This window comes from Panulirus ornatus, chromosome 64 (assembly GCF_036320965.1).
Source record: "Panulirus ornatus isolate Po-2019 chromosome 64, ASM3632096v1, whole genome shotgun sequence".
Classification (NCBI taxonomy): Eukaryota; Metazoa; Arthropoda; class Malacostraca; order Decapoda; family Palinuridae; genus Panulirus; species Panulirus ornatus.
In genome coordinates this window covers 3241284-3262278 of record NC_092287.1, presented here as the reverse complement: position 1 = coordinate 3262278, position 20995 = coordinate 3241284, and the positions used below count along the sequence as shown (strand labels likewise).

Sequence of the window (20995 nt, the reverse complement as noted above, 5' to 3'; positions counted from 1 at the left end):
AATAAATAGTTAAGTACTTGTGGTTTCGTTTCAATCGTTTTCTTTGAACCGACTTCAGGGGGGACCTTCAGAATGCAACATATTTCTCTTTTCATATGTTCATTTGCTCGTAGTATGGAAAAGAAGAGGAAAACATTAGAAGGCTTCTGATTTGGTTACAGTTTGAAAATGAAGGAAGAAAGATACCTTGAATGCCCTCCGTAACCTGCTTTATAAGCCATGTGGTGGTGAGGGCTTCGGTAGGAAGCAGAGCAAACGTCTTTAACCCATAGTGACACAAGAAGTCCTTGATAGAGGGAAGTAATCTTTGAATGGCACCATTGAGCTACTGGGGAGAAAAAGGCAACAGTGTGACCCATCCAGCTAGATAACAGGAAAATTAAAAGTAGTGTTCAGAGGACCAGGTGAGGGTAATTTCAAATGGTGATTTAAGAGGATTCTTTTTTTTTTTTTTAACAGCAGCACCAGCTTCTCTAGTCGTTTTTCTATAAATTTCCTGCAAATAAATTTTCATCTTGATTGAAGGGGAGAGAGAGAGAGAGAGAGGGCAGGAGGACATGTTACCTTGATCAGGTGCTGACTTCACTCAGCGTAAATATCTCAGATCTCCTGGGGCTAGTATGGGAAGGGTCTAATGCAGCTGGTGACGTTGATGGGGGACTCTCCTCGCCATCAAATACGAGGATTGTGGTCACCATGTTTGATTATTCATTGACTGATGAAACTCAATCACTAATATGGACAGCTTCCAAATCTTTTAGGTGCTGTTTTGCCGTGCGTAATGTGATTATAAAGATGTTTCTTTTTTTCATCATCAGCTGTAAGGGACATACCATGTTCCTGCCAGTGGTCTTGTCCAAGTACCCCTCTATATCAAGGCACTCTTTATGTGATCCCTGAAATGGTTGGTGTTTTATTCAGTGGGAGTGATTGTCCATTCAAGGAAGGTGTAAGGTGGATTCTCATATCTGCATGTAAGAGTTATTGAATACTTCTTCGGTGATCCATGAACATAAATATTTCACTTGTACTCACAACATTGTATGGAAACTATTATTATCTATATGATTTTTCCGCACAGTTCTTTTGAGTAGGCTTTTAGCTAACTCTTGGCCTAATAATCATACTGATATTCACCAGGAGAAAAAATGGGTGGGAGAAGCATAGAGCCACTGCAGCTGCTCCCCAAACATGAATATTTCACTTCTGCATGCAAATTAGTATGGAAAACTTGTCATTATTTACATACATTTCAGCATAATTTTCTTCATCAGGCTTTCAGCTAATTCACGAATGAATGGTCATTAAGATATTTACAGAAATAGAGAAGACAGGCAGAGGTGGAGTTGCCCACCACAGCTTCTGAAAGTCCTGAGAGGACCATGTAGTTGGCTATGGGAAAAAAATTGACACACGAGCATGTAGTAGTGTTAATAGAAACTTGTGTCACTGATGAATCAATTTGTATAAGTAAGAAACATGTATTTAAGTGTGGAAATCCAGGGTTTCAATTAACACACTGTACTTGAGTTAAGAATATGTAATTCATTTAAAAGGCTCTGTCTGCCAAATCAGGGCGAAGTATACCATAACCAATGAATAGATCTTTTCTGATGATTGTAGTGTCATAGAGTTAAAATATGTTTTAGTGGGTCTCCTATGAAAAGAATAAGGTTTTTAAATGTTAAAAATATATTAACTCCATCTACATTTAATGGATTATCTACAAAAGGATGGGAATCAGTGTTGCACCCTTGCTGGCTGGCAGATAACATGGGAAAGGGAGGGGTTAATTTCATGAGGTAGGCTTACTGTCCTGCTAATGGAGGTAATTTTTCTTATTACCTTCAAATTTAAGTTTGTTTGGAATATCAAAGATGATTTATAACTTGAATGAAGTAAAACAGCAGTAAAGTCCATAAGAAAATGAGATTTAAAGTTTATTTCATGTAATACCTAAATGTTTTGATAACTGGTGTCAGTAACAGGTAATACCTTACCTGCTTCTAAAAAGCTCAACATTAACTTACTTTTAATTTGATGAATACCTCTGCTATTAAGGATTATGCAGAGTTCATAAAATAGTACAATACAAATATCTTTAACATATTTTTGTCATCTTTTCACTCAAGTACAGGCATATAAATAAATTCAGGATATACAGAAATTGCTTTTATCCTTTTAATGTAAACAATCACCTCAACAGCTTCCACATCTATTCCAAGCAGTTGTAATACATCTTTAATGCAAGTGTTGATTAAGATTACATTCCACAATATCTGCATTACTGCAAAGACATTTAACAGCTTACTATAAATTTTATAAATGTAATGTGATAAACATCAGATATGATGTGTAACAAAACATTTATTGATGTTACCAATGAAATGTCACAATAATGCTCGAGGCTTAAAGCATCTTTTACAAAAAGTTTTGGAATATGAAACAATATTATCAGCATTTCTAGCTACAACAGAGTTGGTTAAGTTAAAATGGTCCATTATTCTTGTCACTAGCAGATCCTGAATTTCAAACTAAGAATTCAAATCTGTCCAGTGAGAACTCTTCTTAATAGTATGGACGAGAATATGTTGGTTGATTACTGTATGACTGAAAAGAAAGGAAATCATTTATTAGTTAGCTTTAGGGATGCTGAAAAACAAAAACTCAAGAAACACATTCTTTCCCTTTCTCATACATACTCCTCTTATTACCACATCTCTCACTTACCTCATAATTTCTTATCCAATCAGCTTTCTATATGGATGCAAGATAATGGGTCATTGATAAATACATTAAGAAAACAGGTGAAGGAACAGTAGTTCCGACAATTTTATATGGTTGTGAGGCATGGGCTAAAGATAGAGTTGTATGGAGGAGAGTGGATGTGTTGGAAATGAAATGTTTGAGGACAATTGTGGTGTGAGGTGGTTTGATCGAGTGAGTATTGAAAGGGTGGAAATAAAAAGAGTGTGGTTGGGAGAGCAGAAGAGGGTGTGTTGAAGTGGTTTGGACATAGGGAGAGAATGAGTGAGGAGAGATTGACAAAGAGGATAAATATGTCAGAGGTTAAGGGAACAAGGAGAAGTGGGAGACCAAATTGGAGGTGGAAGGATGAAGTGAAAAAGATTTTAAGCGGTAGGGACCTGAACATACAGGAGGGTGAGAGGCGTGCAAGGAATAGAGTAAATTGGAAAAATGTGGTATACCGGGGTCGATGTGCTGTCAATGGACTGAACCAAGGCATGTGAAGCATCTGGGGTAAACCATGGAAAGGTCTGTGGGGTCTAGATGTGGATAGGGAGCTGTGGTTTCAGTGTATTACACATGACAATGAGAGACTGAGTGTGAATGAATGTGGCCTTTTTTGTCTGTTTTCCTAGTGCTACCTTGCTGAAGCGGGGGGGTGGTGATGCTGTTTCCTATGGGTGTTGGGGGTGGGATAGCAATTCGAATGAATGAAGGCAAGCCAGTATGAACATGTACATGTGTATATATGTAAATGCCTGTGTGTGCATGTATATGTTGATATGTACATGTGCATTCAAGTATAAATATGTGTACATGAGTGGATGGACCATTCTTTGTTTCCTGGCACTGCCTCACTGATGTGGGAAGCAGCAATTATGTATAATGATGATAAAAAAATAATAATATTTATCATACTTGGTGTGGGTGGTAAGTTGCTAAAAGCAGTGAAGTTTTTACCAAGGTCACAATGGTAAGCATGATCTTGTATATAAAAAGAAAATAACAGGAAAATGAAACGCGTGTTTTATCTTCCTATGGGTTTACTGTATATGGAATGGATGAACATGGAAGTATGGAAAATTTTTCCATACTTTATTGCCATTTCCTTCATTAGCGAGGTAGCATATCTTGTACAATCCTCCAGAATTTTGACATCTGTATGGCACTGATATGTCAATACTGTTTATACATAAGTAAATGTAGTGGAGAGAGTGAGTGAGGAGAGATTGACCAGGAGGATGTGTGTGTCGGAGGTGGAGGAGCGAGGAGGGGAGGTGGGATGGAGTGAGGGGGATTTTGAGTGATCGGGGCCTGGGCATGCGGGAGGGTGGGGGGAGGGCGGGGAGTGGAGTGAGTTGGAGCAATGTGGTGTGCCGGGGTTGACCTGCTGTCGGTGGACTGAATCAGGGCATGTGTATGGGGGTGGGTTGGGCCATTTCTTTCGTCTGTTTCCTTGCGCTACCTCGCAAACGCGGGAGACCGGCAAAAAAAAAAAAAAAAAAAAAAAAAAAAGTAAATTTGTGGATCAGGTGTTTGCTTTGAAGTATGTATGTGAGAAATACTTAGAAAAGCAAATGGATTTGTATGTAGCATTTATGGATCTGGAGAAGGCATATGATAGAGTTGATAAAGGTGCTCTGTGGAAGGTATTAAGAATATATGGTGTGGGAGGCAAGTTGTTAGAAGCAGTGAAAAGTTTTTATTGAGGATGTACGGCATGTGTACGAGTAGGAAGAGAGGAAAGTAACTGGTTCTCATTGAATGTTGGTTTGTGGCAGGGGTGTGTGATGTCTCCATGGTTGTTAAATTTGTTTAGGGATGGGGTTGTCAGGGAGGTGAATGCAAGAGTTTTGGAAAGAGGGGCAAGTATGCAGTCTGTTGTGGATGAGAGAGCTTGGGAAGTGAGTCAGTTGTTGTTCACTGATGATACAATGCTGGTGGCTGATTTGGGTGAGAAATTGCAGAAGCTGGTGATTGAGTTTGGTAAAGTGTGTGAAAGAAGAAAGCTGAGAGTAAATGTGAATAAGAGCAAGGTTATTAGGTACAGTAGGGTTGACGAACAAGTCAATTGGGAGGTAAGTTTCAATGGAGAAAAACTGGAGGAAGTGAAGTGTTTTAGATATCTGGGAGTGGGTATGGCAGCAGATGGAAACATGGAAGCGGAAGTGAATCATAGAGTGGGGGAGGGGGCGAAAGTTCTGGGAGCGTTGAAAAATATGTGGAAGTTGAGAACGTTATCTTGGAAAGCAAAAATGGGTATGGTTCCAACAATGTTATATGGTTGCAAGGTGTGGGCTATAGATAGAGTTGTGCAGAGGAGGGTGGATGTGCTGGAAATGAGATGTTTAAGGACAATATGTGGTGTGAGGTGGTTTGATTAAGTAATGAAAGGGTAAGACAGATGTGTGCTAATAAAAAGAGTGTGGGTGACACAGCAGAAGAGGGTGTTTTGAAATGGTTTGGTCACATGGAGAGAATGAGCAAGGAAAGATTGACAAAGAGGATATATGTGTCAGAGGTGGAGGGAACGAGGAGAAGTGGAAGACCAAATTGGAGGTGGAAAGATGGAGTGAAAAAGATTTTGAGTGATCGGAGCCGGAACATGCAGGAGGGTGAAAGGCGGGCAAGGAATAGAGTGAATTGGATCGATGTGGTATACCGGGGTTGACGTGCTGTCAGTGGATTGAATCAGGGCATGTGAAGCATCTGGGGTAAACCATGGAAAGTTGTGTGGGGCCTGGATGTGGAAAGGGAGCTGTGGTTTCGGGCATTATTGCGTGACAGCTGGAGACTGAGTGTGAACGAATGGGGCCTTTGTTGTCTTTCCCTAGTGCTACCTCGCACACATGAGGGGGGTGGGGGATGGTACTCCATGTGTGGCGAGGTGGCGATAGGAATGAATAGGGGCAGACAGTGTGAATTGTGTGCATGGGTATATATGTATGTGTCTGTGTGTTTATATATATGTGTACATTGATATGTATAGATATGTATATTTGCGTGTGTGGGCGTGTGTGTGTGTGTACAGTGTGTATGGGGGTGGGTTGTGCCATTTCTTTCGTCTGTTTCCTTGCGCTACCTCGCAAACGCGGGAAACAGCGACAAAGCAAAATAAATAAATAAAATAAAATAAAATAAAAGAGGATATATGTGTCGGAGGTGGAGGGAACGAGGAGAAGAGGGAGACCAAATTGGAGGTGGAAAGATGGAGTGAAAAAGATTTTGTGTGATCGGGGCCTGAACATGCAGGAGGGTGAAAGGAGGGCAAGGAATAGAGTGAATTGGAGCGATGTGGTATACCGGGGTTGACGTGCTGTCAGTGGATTGAATCAAGGCATGTGAAGCGTCTGGGGTAAACCATGGAAAGCTGTGTAGGTGTGTATATTTGCGTGTGTGGACGTATGTATATACATGTGTATGGGGGGGGTTGGGCCATTTCTTTCGTCTGTTTCCTTGCGCTACCTCGCTAATGCGGGAAATGGCGAACAGTTTGAAAGAAAGAAAGAAAAGAAAGAATATATATATATATATATATATATATATTTTTTTTTTATACTTTGTCGCTGTCTCCCGCGTTTGCGAGGTAGCGCAAGGAAACAGACGAAAGAAATGGCCCAACCCACCCCCATACACATGTATATACATACGTCCACACACGCAAATATACATACCTACACAGCTTTCCATGGTTTACCCCAGACGCTTCACATGCCTTGATTCAATCCACTGACAGCACGTCAACCCCGGTATACCACATCGCTCCAATTCAGTCTATTCCTTGCCCTCCTTTCACCCTCCTGCATGTTCAGGCCCCGATCACACAAAATCTTTTTCACTCCATCTTTCCACCTCCAATTTGGTCTCCCTCTTCTCCTTGCTCCCTCCACCTCCGACACATATATCCTCTTGGTCAATCTTTCCTCACTCATCCTCTCCATGTGCCCAAACCACTTCAAAACACCCTCTTCTGCTCTCTCAACCATGCTCTTTTTACTTCCACACATCTCTCTTACCCTTACGTTACTCACTCGATCAAACCACCTCACACCACACATTGTCCTCAAACATCTCATTTCCAGCACATCCATCCTCCTGCGCACAACTCTATCCATAGCCCACGCCTCGCAACCATACAACATTGTTGGAACCACTATTCCTTCAAACATACCCATTTTTGCTTTCCGAGATAATGTTCTCGACTTCCACACATTCTTCAAGGCCCCCAGAATTTTCGCCCCCTCCCCCACCCTATGATCCACTTCCGCTTCCATGGTTCCATCCGCTGCCAGATCCACTCCCAGATATCTAAAACACTTCACTTCCTCCAGTTTTTCTCCATTCAAACTCACCTCCCAATTGACTTGACCCTCAACCCTACTGTACCTAATAACCTTGCTCTTATTCACATTTACTCTTAACTTTCTTCTTCCACACACTTTACCAAACTCAGTCACCAGCTTCTGCAGTTTCTCACATGAATCAGCCACCAGCGCTGTATCATCAGCGAACAACAACTGACTCACTTCCCAAGCTCTCTCATCCCCAACAGACTTCATACTTGCCCCTCTTTCCAAAACTCTTGCATTTACCTCCCTAACAACCCCATCCATAAACAAATTAAACAACCATGGAGACATCACACACCCCTGCCGCAAACCTACATTCACTGAGAACCAATCACTTTCCTCTCTTCCTACACGTACACATGCCTTACATCCTCGATAAAAACTTTTCACTGCTTCTAACAACTTTCCTCCCACACCATATATTCTTAATACCTTCCACAGAGCATCTCTATCAACTCTATCATATGCCTTCTCCAGATCCATAAATGCTACATACAAATCCATATATATATATATATATATATATATATATATATATATATATATATATATATAAATATATATATATATATATATTTTTTTTATTTTGCTTTGTCACTGTCTCCTGCATTTGCGAGGTAGCGCAAGGAAACAGACAAAAGAAATGGCCCAACCCACCCCCATACACATGTATATATATGAATGAAGGTTTGTGGCAGGGGTGTGTGATGTCTCCATGGTTGTTTAATTTGTTTATGGATGGGGTTGTTAGGGAGGTGAATGCATGAGTTTTGGAAAGAGGGGCAAGTATGCAGTCTGTTGGGGATGAGAGAGCTTGGAAAGTGAGTCAGATGTTGTTCGCTGATGATACAGCGCTGGTGGCTGATTCATGTGAGAAACTGCAGAAGTTGGTGACTGAGTTTGGTAAAGTGTGTGAAAGAAGAAAGTTAAGTTTAAATGTGAATAAGAGCAAGGTTATTAGGTACAGTAGGGTTGAGGGTCAAGTCAATTGGGAGGTAAGTTTGAATGGAGAAAAACTGGAGGAAGTAAAGTGTTTTAGATATCTGGGAGTGGATCTGGCAGCGGATGGAACCATGGAAGCGGAAGTGAATCATAGGGTGGGGGAGGGGGCGAATATCCTGGGAGCCTTGAAGAATGTGTGGAGGTCGAGAACATTATCTCGGAAAGCAAAAATGGGTATGTTTGAAGGAATAGTGGTTCCAACAATGTTGTATAGTTGCGAGGCATGGGCTATGGATAGAGTTGTGCGCAGGAGGGTGGATGTGCTGGAAATGAGATGTTTGAGGACAATATGTGGTGTGAGGTGGTTTGATCGAGTAAGTAATGTAAGGGTAATAGAGATGTGTGGAAATAAAAAGAGTGTGGTTGAGAGAGCAGAAGAGGGTGTTTTGAAATGGTTTGGGCACATGGAGAGAATGAGTGAGGAAAGATTGACCAAGAGGATATAAGTGTCGGAGGTGGAGGGAACGAGGAGAAGTGGGAGACCAAATTGGAGGTGGAAAGATGGAGTGAAAAAGATTTTGTGTGATCGAGGTCTGAACATGCAGGAGGGTGAAAGGAGGGCAAGGAATAGAGTGAACTGGATCGATGTGGTATACCGGGGTTGACGTGCTGTCAGTGGATTGAATCAGGGCATGTGAAGCGTCTGGGGTAAACCATGGAAAACTGTGTAGGTATGTATATTTGCGTGTGTGGACGTATGTATATACATGTGTATGGGGGTGGGTTGGGCCATTTCTTTCGTCTGTTTCCTTGTGCTACCTCGCAAACGCGGGAGACAGCGACAAAGCAAAAAAAAAAAAAAATCTTATAATGGATAAAAGACAGTCTAAAGACTACTTTCCTGCAAGTATCATGACTGACATAATAGAGTCAACTGAGATTTAAGGGTTAACTGCTACAATAGTATGCCTCTACATGGCCAACAGTTGTCCTAAGGCACAGACAAGCCTAGCTGAAGAACAGGCACATCTACTAACTAAATGAGGGTAAACTGCTAGTTGGTCAGGACAATGAGTACTGTGAATGCAGAATTCAAGTCATTCAGGTTCATGACTCCCATTAACTGGTGGGATAGGGCATGCCAATGTATTCTTGTCTACCTTCTTATTTAACAGGTATCTGTACTGCAGCTCCTAACAGTATATGGGCATATCTGTAGTTTGTTGTCACCTTCAGTGAAAATCAGAAGTTAATAAAACACTAAAAGAAAAAAAGAAAATCACAAACATGGTTCAATTATCTATCTTTGTGCAAATACCATAAGCTCTTACCAAGTTTGCGTTTAAGATATAATACATCATTATTCCCTCCAAAATGTAGCTGTTATTAAATACACTAACAATTGTTTGCTTATATGGTGAGCTGATGTGCTGCACACGGGTATGAACTAATAAAGATTACTGCTATGAACTTTTCATCGTACTATCCTGAACAGTATAAGCTTCATGGAGTAGATTCAAAATATAAAAACTAAAGAAGTCAAAAAGAAGGCAGTAAGTCATGCTAAACATACAATTTCACAACAAAAATACAAGACACTAACCCTTGGCTGAGCTTCTGGCTTACTCACATGGGATGTGGAGCTCACAACAGGGGGTGGTTGCTGGGAGGAAGGAGGTGCTGCACGGACAGGGAACCCTGAAGTGATGCTTCCACTCTTACCACCCTTAGGAGAGAGGTTTATATGGATGTCATAAAAAATTAGAATTAAAAAAATCTAAGTGCAACATATACCTATGAATTAATGTGTGTCTATACATTTGAATGGTCATGGTGTTATAAAAAAAGGAATGATACCATGAACAGTAAAAAAAAAAGATACTAATAAAAAATATGGGAAAAAGTGGTGACTGGAAAAACAACATAAGAAGAGAAAGAACACAAGCAAAACATAATGGAGTATGTACAATGCAGGATCAGACATTAGTGAAACAGGAAATGAAATAAAGAAAAAAATAGCATGTATTAGAGAAATTATAGTGACTTCGAACACCATTTTATTGAAATGAAGAAGAATATCTCAAAAAGCAACCTACAAGATACAAAACAGCAGTATGAATTTGACACAGCCTACAACAGGGTGAAGAAGACACATTATTAAGACAAACACAGCTCTTTTCAGCCTGTGAACTTAATTAATATGACAAGCTTGTGTACCCACCCCTGGATGTGGCTGCTGTACTGGCAATACTCCTGAGTGTAGAGCCAAATGTGATCTTACAGTTGGCTGGAAGTACTTCTCCTGTCCCCCCTCCCCAGGAGGAAGGAAACTACTCCCTCCTGGTTTTCCTTTGTGGTCCATAGGTTGATGAAGAGCAGACACATGGGTAGCTGTGACAAATGGGTGGTATTAAGGACTGGTACAAATAACTGGATACAGAAGGATATGACTGACATACTTTCTAAAACTAGATATACAAGCCAATGGTGATACGAAGCTCAGCCACCATAGACCTAAAGGTTGAAAAACAAATTTCTGGATAAAAGAAATCTAAAATCTGACTACCTAATTATAGTTCAGTGTCTTTCTATTAGTTTTCAGGACGAGTTCTAAAGTTTTTTATATTCTTATCTCATACTTAGCGTTTAATACAGTATCAAAGGTTATTACGTGGTTTATCATTATGCATTAGTAACTGCCTATTTGCAGAATATAGGGAGAAAGTTTTATCCTCAAAGATCTCCATATCTTGAAATTTCTCTGCTATAATACAACTTTTTCAAAATATGGCATATGTACAGCAATCAGTTTCATAATTCAATCTGTTTGACTACTACTCTGACACTAAAAAAGTATTTCTTTACATTTCCTCTAACAAGTTTCTTGCTAAGTTTCTTATGGCCACTGGTTGCTTGTCAGCTACTTAAGAAATGTTCAGTTTTTTTTATATATGTAATTACCCATTTGTACTTTATGGGGAGGGAGTTCTTCTGCATGTGTAATTACTTACTTGTACGATGTAATCACCTGTTTGTACAGAAAGTAGAGGGAGTTCTACACTCATGAACTTTCACTGCTATCACAAATTTTTTCTTTTTGCATGCTGTCTGTATTCACAATTTCATCATTTGGTTTATTCCATTCACTCCCTACTCTTATGCTACAAAAATACCTTTCACTATATCTTTTCTAACACTTTTTGCACGTAATGTCAAGTTACATCCCCTCATTTTATCCCTACATTTCTAAAAGAACTCTTCACTGTATATGTCATCAGTAAGTTTAAAAACATAAATGTAGTGATCAAGTAATTTTCTCTTCCTAGGTGGGCATATTTAAAGCTTCTAGCCTCTCCCTATATCTCCTCTCTCTCTATTCTAGTACCATCAGTTGCCCTTCTTCGGACCTTCTCTCTTAGGCCTTTATGCTTTCCTAGGTGCAGTGAACAAATTTGAGTTGCATATTCTAGTTTTGGCTTACTGTCAGATGTAAACAGCTTGTTGACTACTACCTTATCCATAAACTTAATTACTATGATAATATTTGCCAACACATAATTTGTCTCTACTATTCTCCGAAAATGAGACTTTGGCAATGAATTAGGTCTGATGTCAACTCCCAATTCTCTCTCACACACAGATTCCTCCTCCTTATACCTTACTAGCTAACATTCAAATTGAGGCCTTCTTTCACTGTTACCCATCCTCATAACCTTACATTTATTCAGCCATGCATCAAACCAATTTCGGGGTCAATCTAGGTCTCCTTGTAAGTTGATGCAATCCTCCTCAATTTTCACTTCCCTTGTGAACTTGCATCTGCAGACACATTCAGGTAGAAGTCTATTACTTTCTCTATGTGTGTAATTACCTATTTGTACAGTATATTTGTATATCAACCATATATCTAACTAATGCTGGTGGTTGTCCAAGTCCCTTTGAAGGCCATCTTAATCATGAACACACCTTACTTATCTCATTATTACAGCACCATCAACAAACAGATTCAGGTATCATTCAAGATCTTTTGGAAAGTCAGTGACACTGACCAGGTATATTAATGGCCCTTGATATGACTCTATTGGACACAATTGGACACTTTATACCAGTAAGAAAAGGCAATTCTGTCATGTGTCCTTAGTTAAAATCTGCCTTTGTAATTTCCAGTCAACTAAAAGTGTCCTCTCTCCCCTCTTATGCCTGTCTTGATATTCTATTTTCTTATTTATAATTACCTTTAGACCTTTGCCAATGGCCTGTTAAGGGTGAGGCACTTAAGGTTAAGAAGTGGCAGTGAAGTCCACCAGTCATAGACTTTTTTGCCATCGCCACCATCTTGAGAGAGTTTCCGAAGGAAATAGATGTCATATATATATATATATCATCCCTGGGGATAGGGGATTAAGAGTACTTCCCACGTATTCCCTGCGTGTCGTAGAAGGCGACTAAAAGGGGAGGGAGCGGGGGGCTGGAAATCCTCCCCTCTCGTTTTTTTTTTTAATTTTCCAAAAGAAGGAACAGAGAATTGGGCCAGGTGAGGGTATTCCCTCAAAGGCCCAGTCCTCTGTTCTTAACGCTACCTCGCTAATGCGGGAAATGGCGAATAGTTTGAAAGAAGAATATATATATATATATATATATATATATATATATATATTTTTTTTTTTTTACTTTGTCGCTGTCTCCCGCGTTTGTGAGGTAGCGCAAGGAAACAGACGAAAGAAATGGCCCAACCCCCCCCCATACACATGTATATACATACGTCCACACACGCAAATATACATACCTACACAGCTTTCCATGGTTTACCCCAGACGCTTCATATATATATATATATATATATATATATATATATATATATATAGATAGATAGATAGATAGATAGATAAATAGATATATATTTAAACTATGTATTTTTTTTCTATATTATCCTGTGGGCAGACCTGAACAACTTCTAGCAGTATAGGAAAACAAAGTCCATCCCTTTCCTTTTCTTGGCAAAGGCTCATTCTATTGTAAACATCCAAAAGATTCATCATACATAACTTCCCTCTAAACCCAAGATGCTCCACTGAAAGTATCTGACAGCCAAACTAACTTGCAGAAAGTTTCTGCAAATGTACTGTTTTGAAATTCCTGTTTAATATTCAAATTGCAAAGGTGAGGATGCAGTTAGCACCAAAGATAACTGGGAATGAATTTTGCCTATGCTAGCTACTCTGCTTTAGATGTGGGAAGAGAAAACTTAAAACAGTTTGAACATTTGGAGAGAGAGAGAGAGAGAGAGAGAGAGAGAGAGAGAGAGAGAGAGAGAGAGAGAGAGAGAGACTGGGGAGAGGTTGACAAGGAGGATGTGTATGTCAGAAGTCGAGGGAACAGGGAAAGGAGAGAGACCAGATTAGAGGAAGGACGGAATGAGGGGGATTTTGAGCGGTCGGGGCCTAAACATGCATGAGGGTGGGGGCATGCACAGAGTGGAGTGAATTGGAACAATGTGGTATACTGGGGTTGATGTACTATCACTGGACTGAACCAGGGCGTGTGGGACATCTGGGGAAAGCTCTATGGGGGTTGGATGTGGATAGGGAGCTGAGGTTTCAGTGCATCATACATGACAGCTAGAGAATGGATGTAAGTAGATGTGGCCTTTCTTCGTATGTTTCCTGGCGCTACCTTGTTGCTTGGGGAGGGGGGGGGGGGGGGTGCTGTTTCCTGTAGGGCAGGGTGGTACCAGAAATGGATAAAGGTGGGCAAGTATGGATATATACATGTGCATATATATATTTTGTATATATGTATTTTGAAGGTTTGTTGAATGTGTTAGCTGACAGAGTGGCAGATATAGGGCATTTTGGTCAAGGTGGTGTGCGAAGTGAGAGGGGTCAGGGAGAATGGTTTGATAAACATAGATGAGCTAGTAAAAGCTTTGCGGAAGATGAAAGCCGGCAAGGCAGCAGGTTTGGATGGTACTGCTGTGGAATTTACTAAAAAAGGGGGTGACTGTGTTGTTGACTGGTTGGTGAGAATATTCAATGTATGTACAGTTCTCGATGAAGTGCCTGAGGATTGGCGGAATGCATGCATAGTACCATTGTACAAAGGCAAAGGGGATAAAGGTGAGTGTTCAAATTACACAGGTATAAGTATGTTGAGTATTCCTGGGAAATTATATGGGAGGGTATTGATTTAGAGAGTGAAGGCACGTACAGAGCATCAGATTGGGGAAGAGCAGTGTGGTTTCAGAAGTGGTAGAGGATATGTGGATCAGGTGTTTGTTTTGAAGAATGTATGTGAGAAATACTTGGAAAAACAGATAGATTTGCATGTAACATTTAGGGATCTGGAGAAGGCATATGATAGAGTTGATAGAGATGCTCTGTGGAAGGTATTAAGAGTATATGGTGTGGGAGACAGTTGCTAGAAGCAATGAAAAGTTTTTATCGAGGATGCAAGGCATGTGTAAAAGTAGGAAGAGAGGAAAGTGATTGGTTCGAAGTGAATGTTGGTTTGCAGCAGGGGTGCGTGATGTCTCCATGGTTGTTTGATTTGTTTATGGATGGGGTTGTTAAGGAGGTGAATGCAAGAGTTTTGGAGCGAGGGGCAAGTATGCAGTCTTGTGGATAAGAGGGCTTGGGAAGTGAGCCAGTTGTTGTTCGCTATTGATACAGCACTGGTGGCTGATTCGGGTCAGAAACTGCAGAAGTTGGTGACTGAGTTTGGTAAAGTGTGTGAAAGAAGAAAGCTGAGAGTAAATGTGAATAAGACCAAGGTTATGAGGTTCAGTAGGGTTGAGGGACAGGTCAATTGGGAGGTGAGTTTGAATGGAGAAAAACTGAAGGAAGTGAAGTGTTTTAGATATCTGGGAGTAGATTTAGCAGCGGATGGAACCATGGAAGTGGAAGTGAGTTACAGGGTGGGGGAGGGGGCGAAGGTTCTGGGAGCACTGAAGAATGTGTGGAAGTCGAGAACATTATCTCGGAAAGCAAAAATGGGTATGTTTGAAGGAATAGTGGTTCCAACAATGTTGTATGGTTGCGAGGCGTGGGCTATGGATAGAGTTGTGCGCAGGAGGGTGGATGTGCTGGAAATGAGATGTTTGAGGACAATGTGTGGTGTGAGGTGGTTTGATCGAGTAAGTAATGTAAGGGTAAGAGAGATGTGTGGAAATAAAAAGAGCGTGATTGAGAGAGCAGAAGAGGGTGTTTTGAAATGGTTTGGGCACATGGAGAGAATGAGTGAGGAAAGATTGACCAAGAGGATATATGTGTCGGAGGTGGAGGGAACGAGAAGTGGGAGACCAAATTGGAGGTGGAAAGATGGAGTGAAAAAGATTTTGAGTGATCGGGGCCTGAACATGCAGGAGGGTGAAAGGAGGGCAAGGAATAGAGTGAATTGGATCGATGTGGTATACCGGGGTTGACGCGCTGTCAGTGTATTGAATCAGGGCATGTGAAGCGTCTGGGGTAAACCATGGAAAGCTGTGTAGGTATGTATATTTGCGTGTGTGGACGTGTATGTATATACATGTGTATGGGGGTGGGTTGGCCCATTTCTTTCGTCTGTTTCCTTGTGCTACCTCGCAAATGCGGGAGACAGCGACAAAGCACAAAAAAAAATATATATATATATATATATATTTTTTTTTTATACTTTGTCGCTGTCTCCCGCATATATATATATATCTATATATATATATATATACATATATATATATATATATATATATATATATATATATATATATATATATATATATATATATATTATCCCTGGGGATAGGGGATTAAGAATACTTCCCACGTATTCCCTGCGTGTCATAGAAGGCGACTAAAAGGGAAGGGAGCGGGGGGCTGGAAATCCTCCCCTCTCGTTTTTTTATTTAATTTTCCAAAAGAAGGAACAGAGGGGGCCAGGTGAGGATATTCCAAAAAAGGCCCAGTCCTCTGTTCTTAACGCTACCTCGCTAACGCGGGAAATGGCGAATAGTTTAAAAGAAAAGAAAAAGAATATATATATATATATATATATATATATATATTTTTTTTTTTTTTTTTTTATACTTTGTCGCTGTCTCCCGCGTCTGCGAGGTAGCGCAAGGAAACAGACGAAAGAAATGCCCCCCCCCCCCATACACATGTACATACACATGTCCACACACGTGTATACATACCTACACAGCTTTCCATGGTCCACCCCAGACGCCTCACATGCCTTGATTCACTCCACTGACAGCACGTCAACCCCTGTATACCACATCGCTCCAATTCACTCTATTCCTTGCCCTCCTTACACCCTCCTGCATGTTCAGGCCCCGATCACACAAAATCTTTTTCACTCCATCTTTCCACCTCCAATTTGGTCTCCCTCTTCTCCTCGTTCCCTCCACCTCCGACACATATATCCTCTTGGTCAATCTTTCCTCACTCATTCTCTCCATGTGCCCAAACCATTTCAAAACACCCTCTTCTGCTCTCTCAACCACGCTCTTTTTATTTCCACACATCTCTCTTACCCTTACGTTACTTACTCGATCAAACCACCTCACACCACACATTGTCCTCAAACATCTCATTTCCAGCACATCCATCCTCCTGCGCACAACTCTATCCATAGCCCACGCCTCGCAACCATACAACATTGTTGGAACCACTATTCCTTCAAACATACCCATTTTTGCTTTCCGAGATAATGTTCTCGACTTCCACACATTTTTCAAGGCTCCCAAAATTTTCGCCCCCTCCCCCACCCTATGATCCACTTCCGCTTCCATGGTTCCATCCGCTGACAGATCCACTCCCAGATATCTAAAACACTTCACTTCCTCCAGTTTTTCTCCATTCAAACTTACCTCCCAATTGACTTGACCCTCAACCCTACTGTACCTAATAACCTTGCTCTTATTCACATTTACTCTTAACTTTCTTCTTCCACACACTTTACCAAACTCAGTCACCAGCTTCTGCAGTTTCTCACATGAATCAGCCACCAGCGCTGTATCATCAGCGAACAACAACTGACTCACTTCCCAGGCTCTCTCATCCCCAACAGACTTCATACTTGCCCCTCTTTCCAGGACTCTTGCATTCACCTCCCTAACAACCCCATCCATAAACAAATTAAACAACCATGGAGACATCACACACCCCTGCTGCAAACCTACATTCACTGAGAACCAATCACTTTCCTCTCTTCCTACACGTACACATGCCTTACATCCTCGATAAAAACTTTTCACTGCTTCTAACAACTTGCCTCCCACACCATATATTCTTAATACCTTCCACAGAGCATCTCTATCAACTCTATCATATGCCTTCTCCAGATCCATAAATGCTACATACAAATCCATATATATATATATATATATATATATATATATATATATATATATATATATATACATATTCATACTTGCTGCCTTCATTCATTCTCATTACCACCCTACCACACATGAAATGGCACCCCCTTCCCCCACACACATGTGAGGTAGTGCTAGGAAAAGACAACAAAGGCCACATTCGTTCATTCAGTCTCTAGCTGTCATGTGTAATGCACCGAAACCACAGCTGTCTTTCCACATCCAGGCCCTACAAAACTTTCCATAGCTTACCCCAGAAGCTTCACATGCCCTGGTTCAATCCAATGACAGCACGTCAACCCCAGTAAATCACAATGTTCCAATTCACTCTATTCCTTGCACGCGTTTCACCCTCCTACATGTTCTGGCCCCGATCGCGCAAATTTTTTTTCACTCCATCATTCCATCTCCAATTTGGTCTCCCACTTCTCATTCTCTCCACCTCTGACATGTATATCTTCTTTGTCAATCTTTCCTCTCATTCTCTTCCTGTGACCATGTGTATGTATGTGTATATATATGTATATGTACATGTATGTGTGTATATGTGTATAAGAGTGGATGGGTCTTTCTTTATCTGTTTCATGGTATTACCTCGCTAATGCAGGAAACTGCTATCAATTATAAAAGAAAAATCTTCATAATACTTTATAGTGAAATTGCTTCACTTCTCATTGAAAAAATCTGGTTCTGTTTACCATGAATTCAAATTGTCTATAACAATCTCAACAACTTATAATCTTCTAAAACTGTATTATGGTCTGTTTTCCAACTTTCAAGGAACAAACAAAAATCTCATTCTTGATTTTTTACCGTGAATATTGGCACAGTTATGACTTACATTTATACAATCTTCTGGCAGATTACCTTAACCCTTTTGCTGCAGTTAGTGTATTTCTGACTACACAAATTACTTAACATTCACCACAGAAAGCATATTCATGCCATGGGATTTAAAAATTTTTTATAAACACCCTGTGCTCTTCCTTCATTCCTTCCACAACACAGAAAGGCTACAGTTGTTCCGTAGGTGCTGCCATCTTGAAACTAGAAGTTAAATATTAGATATAGACATTACCAACTGATCCACATCACCCACTTAGGAGCATTTAAATACCTTATACATATGATTTACATTTATATTTATTATACTTTGTCACTGTCTCCCGTGTCAGCGAGGTAGCGCAAGGAAACAGACGAAAGAGTGGCCCAACCCACCCACATACAAATGTATATACATACACGTCCATACACACACATATGAATACCTATAAATTTCAACGTATACATATATATACATACACAGACATATACATATATACACATGTACATAATTCATGCTTGCTGCCTTTATTAATTCCCGTCACCACCCCGCCACACATGAAATGACAACCCCGTCCCCCCACATGCGCGCGAGGTAGCGCTAGAAAAAGACAACAAAGGCCACATTCATTCTAGCTGTCATGTATAATGAGCCGAAACCACAGCTCCCTTTCCACATGCAGGCCCCACAAAACTTTCCATGGTTTACCCCAGACGCTTCACATGCCCTGTTTCAATCCACTGATAGCACGTTGACCCCAGTATACCACATCGTTCCAATTCACTCTATTCCTTGCACGCCTTTCACCTTCCTGCATGTTCAGGTCCCGATCACTCAAAACCTTTTTCACTCCATCTTTCCACCTCCAATTTGGTCTCCCACTTCTCCTCATTCCCTCCACCTCTGACACACATATCCTCTTTGTCAATCTTTCCTCACTCGTTCTCTCCATGTGACCAAACCATTTCAAAACACCCTCTTCTGTTCTCTCAACCACACTCTTTTTATTACCACACATCTCTCTTACCCTTTCATTACTTACTTGATCAAACCACCTCACATCACATATTGTCCTCAAACATCTCATTTCCAGCACATCCACCCTCCTCCGCTCAACTTTATCTATAGCCCACGCCTCGCAACCATATAACATTGTTGGAACCACTATTCCTTCAAACATACCCAATTTTACTTTCCAAGATAATGTTCTTGCCTTCCACACATTTTTCAACGCTCCCAGAACTTTTGCCCCCTCCCCCACCCTGTGACTCGCTTCTGCTTCCATGGTTCCATCCGCTGTCAAATCCACTCCCAGATATCTAAAATACTTCACTTTCTCAATCACTTCTGAAACCACACGGCTCTGCCCCAGTCTGATGCTCTGTACATGCCTTCACCCCCTCAGTCAATACTCTCCCATATAATTTCCCAGGAATACTCAACAACCTTATACCTCTGTAATTTTAGCACTCACCTTTATCCCCTTTGCCTTTGTACAATGGCACTATCCATGCATTCCACCAATCCTCAGGCACCTCACCATGAGTCATACATACATTAAATATCCTTACCAACCAGTCAACAACACAGTCACCCCCTTCCATAAAAACAGTTGTGTTCCATATTCTAAGAAATGTAATGATCAAATATACAGATCTTAAGGTCTTTTCAATGTGGAAAAGTAGCTATAAAGGTAATATATGCACTATCAGTTTTTCATGGTGAAATGACACTTTTTGGGAAACAACATCTGAATCACTGACTACAGCTACAGCAAAAGGGTTAACTATGATCTTTGACAAACCATCAAACCATTTAAGCATGTCACATGTCTCCTACAAAAACAGCATAATAGCATATGTTGGATAAGCTCTAAATGATGAATATGCAATAGGAAAAAGGTATTTCCAGATTTGGATGCCAAGAATTGTATGGGAGTATCAAAATCTTTTATTTTCCTTAATTCAAGGCAAAAAATAAACCTACTGTATTTAGTACTGCAACAACTACAATGGAAGCTAGTATGATTCTTAATAAGATACCCTGGCACAAAGCATTAGTAAAAATATTCTCAAATAAGCCGATACAGCTATATTTATTCAAAAGACAATTAGGGTTTTAAAATTAGTTGAATTATATCCACACAACACTATTATAAAAAAATCAGGCTCTACATGTACAAGCTAACCCACTTATCTTTAGCAAAACTATCGAAAATTATCAAATGCACAGAAGTGCAACAAAAAATCTTTTACCATCTTTGGATTTCCTTCTCTCCTCTGTAACTGATGGGTGAGGGCAGTACAAAGAATTTCAGTATTAATATTTCAGTTCTAATCTCATTATTTTCCTTCTTTAGGAAAGATTTATTGTAAATACTTTTAGATACACATAAAAATTGTTATAACAGAAACAATAACATATAAAGAATGACATATGATTCCAGTTAAATATGGACCCTTACCTCGACTGCTCTGCATATAAACAGGCTGGAGGTGTTTGTCATCTCGGGTAGGGGGTTGTGGGGGTTGGGAGGGGGCAGGAGGGTTGGTGTGGGTTGGTGCCGCAGGTGGGAGATATGCCACAGCCTGAGAGGTAGCCTGGTACTGGCTGGAGCTGCCATGAGCCTGTGAGGACCCATGGTAGTAGGGTGTCTGACCCGTCACGTACACACTGCTTGCACTCGCTGCCTCTGTACAAGTGTACAGGATCACACAAATGGGTAAGTTAGTATGGAAGAAATTAAAAAAAAAAAAAAGACATTTTATGGGAAAC

The 20995-nt window shown here is 40.5% G+C and overlaps 2 protein-coding genes across 13 annotated transcripts in view; one reads left to right on the top strand and one right to left on the bottom strand.

Annotated features, from left to right (window-relative positions):
- The window catches only part of LOC139746279 (3'-5' RNA helicase YTHDC2-like), a 251303-nt gene that overhangs the window by 128465 nt on the left and 101843 nt on the right, over positions 1 to 20995 (top strand). The gene's annotated exons all lie outside the window — the stretch shown is intronic.
- LOC139746288 (uncharacterized) overlaps positions 1981 to 20995 on the bottom strand; it is a 30136-nt gene continuing 11121 nt past the window's right edge. For 8 of the 12 annotated variants that reach the window (XM_071657365.1, XM_071657368.1, XM_071657369.1 and 5 more), the window contains 4 exons: positions 20685 to 20912; positions 10261 to 10430; positions 9643 to 9765; positions 1981 to 2610 (listed from right to left, as the gene is read on the bottom strand). In XM_071657365.1, coding sequence (XP_071513466.1) covers positions 2569 to 2610; positions 9643 to 9765; positions 10261 to 10430; positions 20685 to 20912 — 563 coding nt within the window. In that variant the 3' untranslated portion in view covers positions 1981 to 2568. The remainder of the gene's footprint in view (positions 2611 to 9642; positions 9766 to 10260; positions 10431 to 20684; positions 20913 to 20995) is intronic. The other 4 variants (XM_071657366.1, XM_071657374.1, XM_071657375.1 and 1 more) reach the window with 2 other exon arrangements.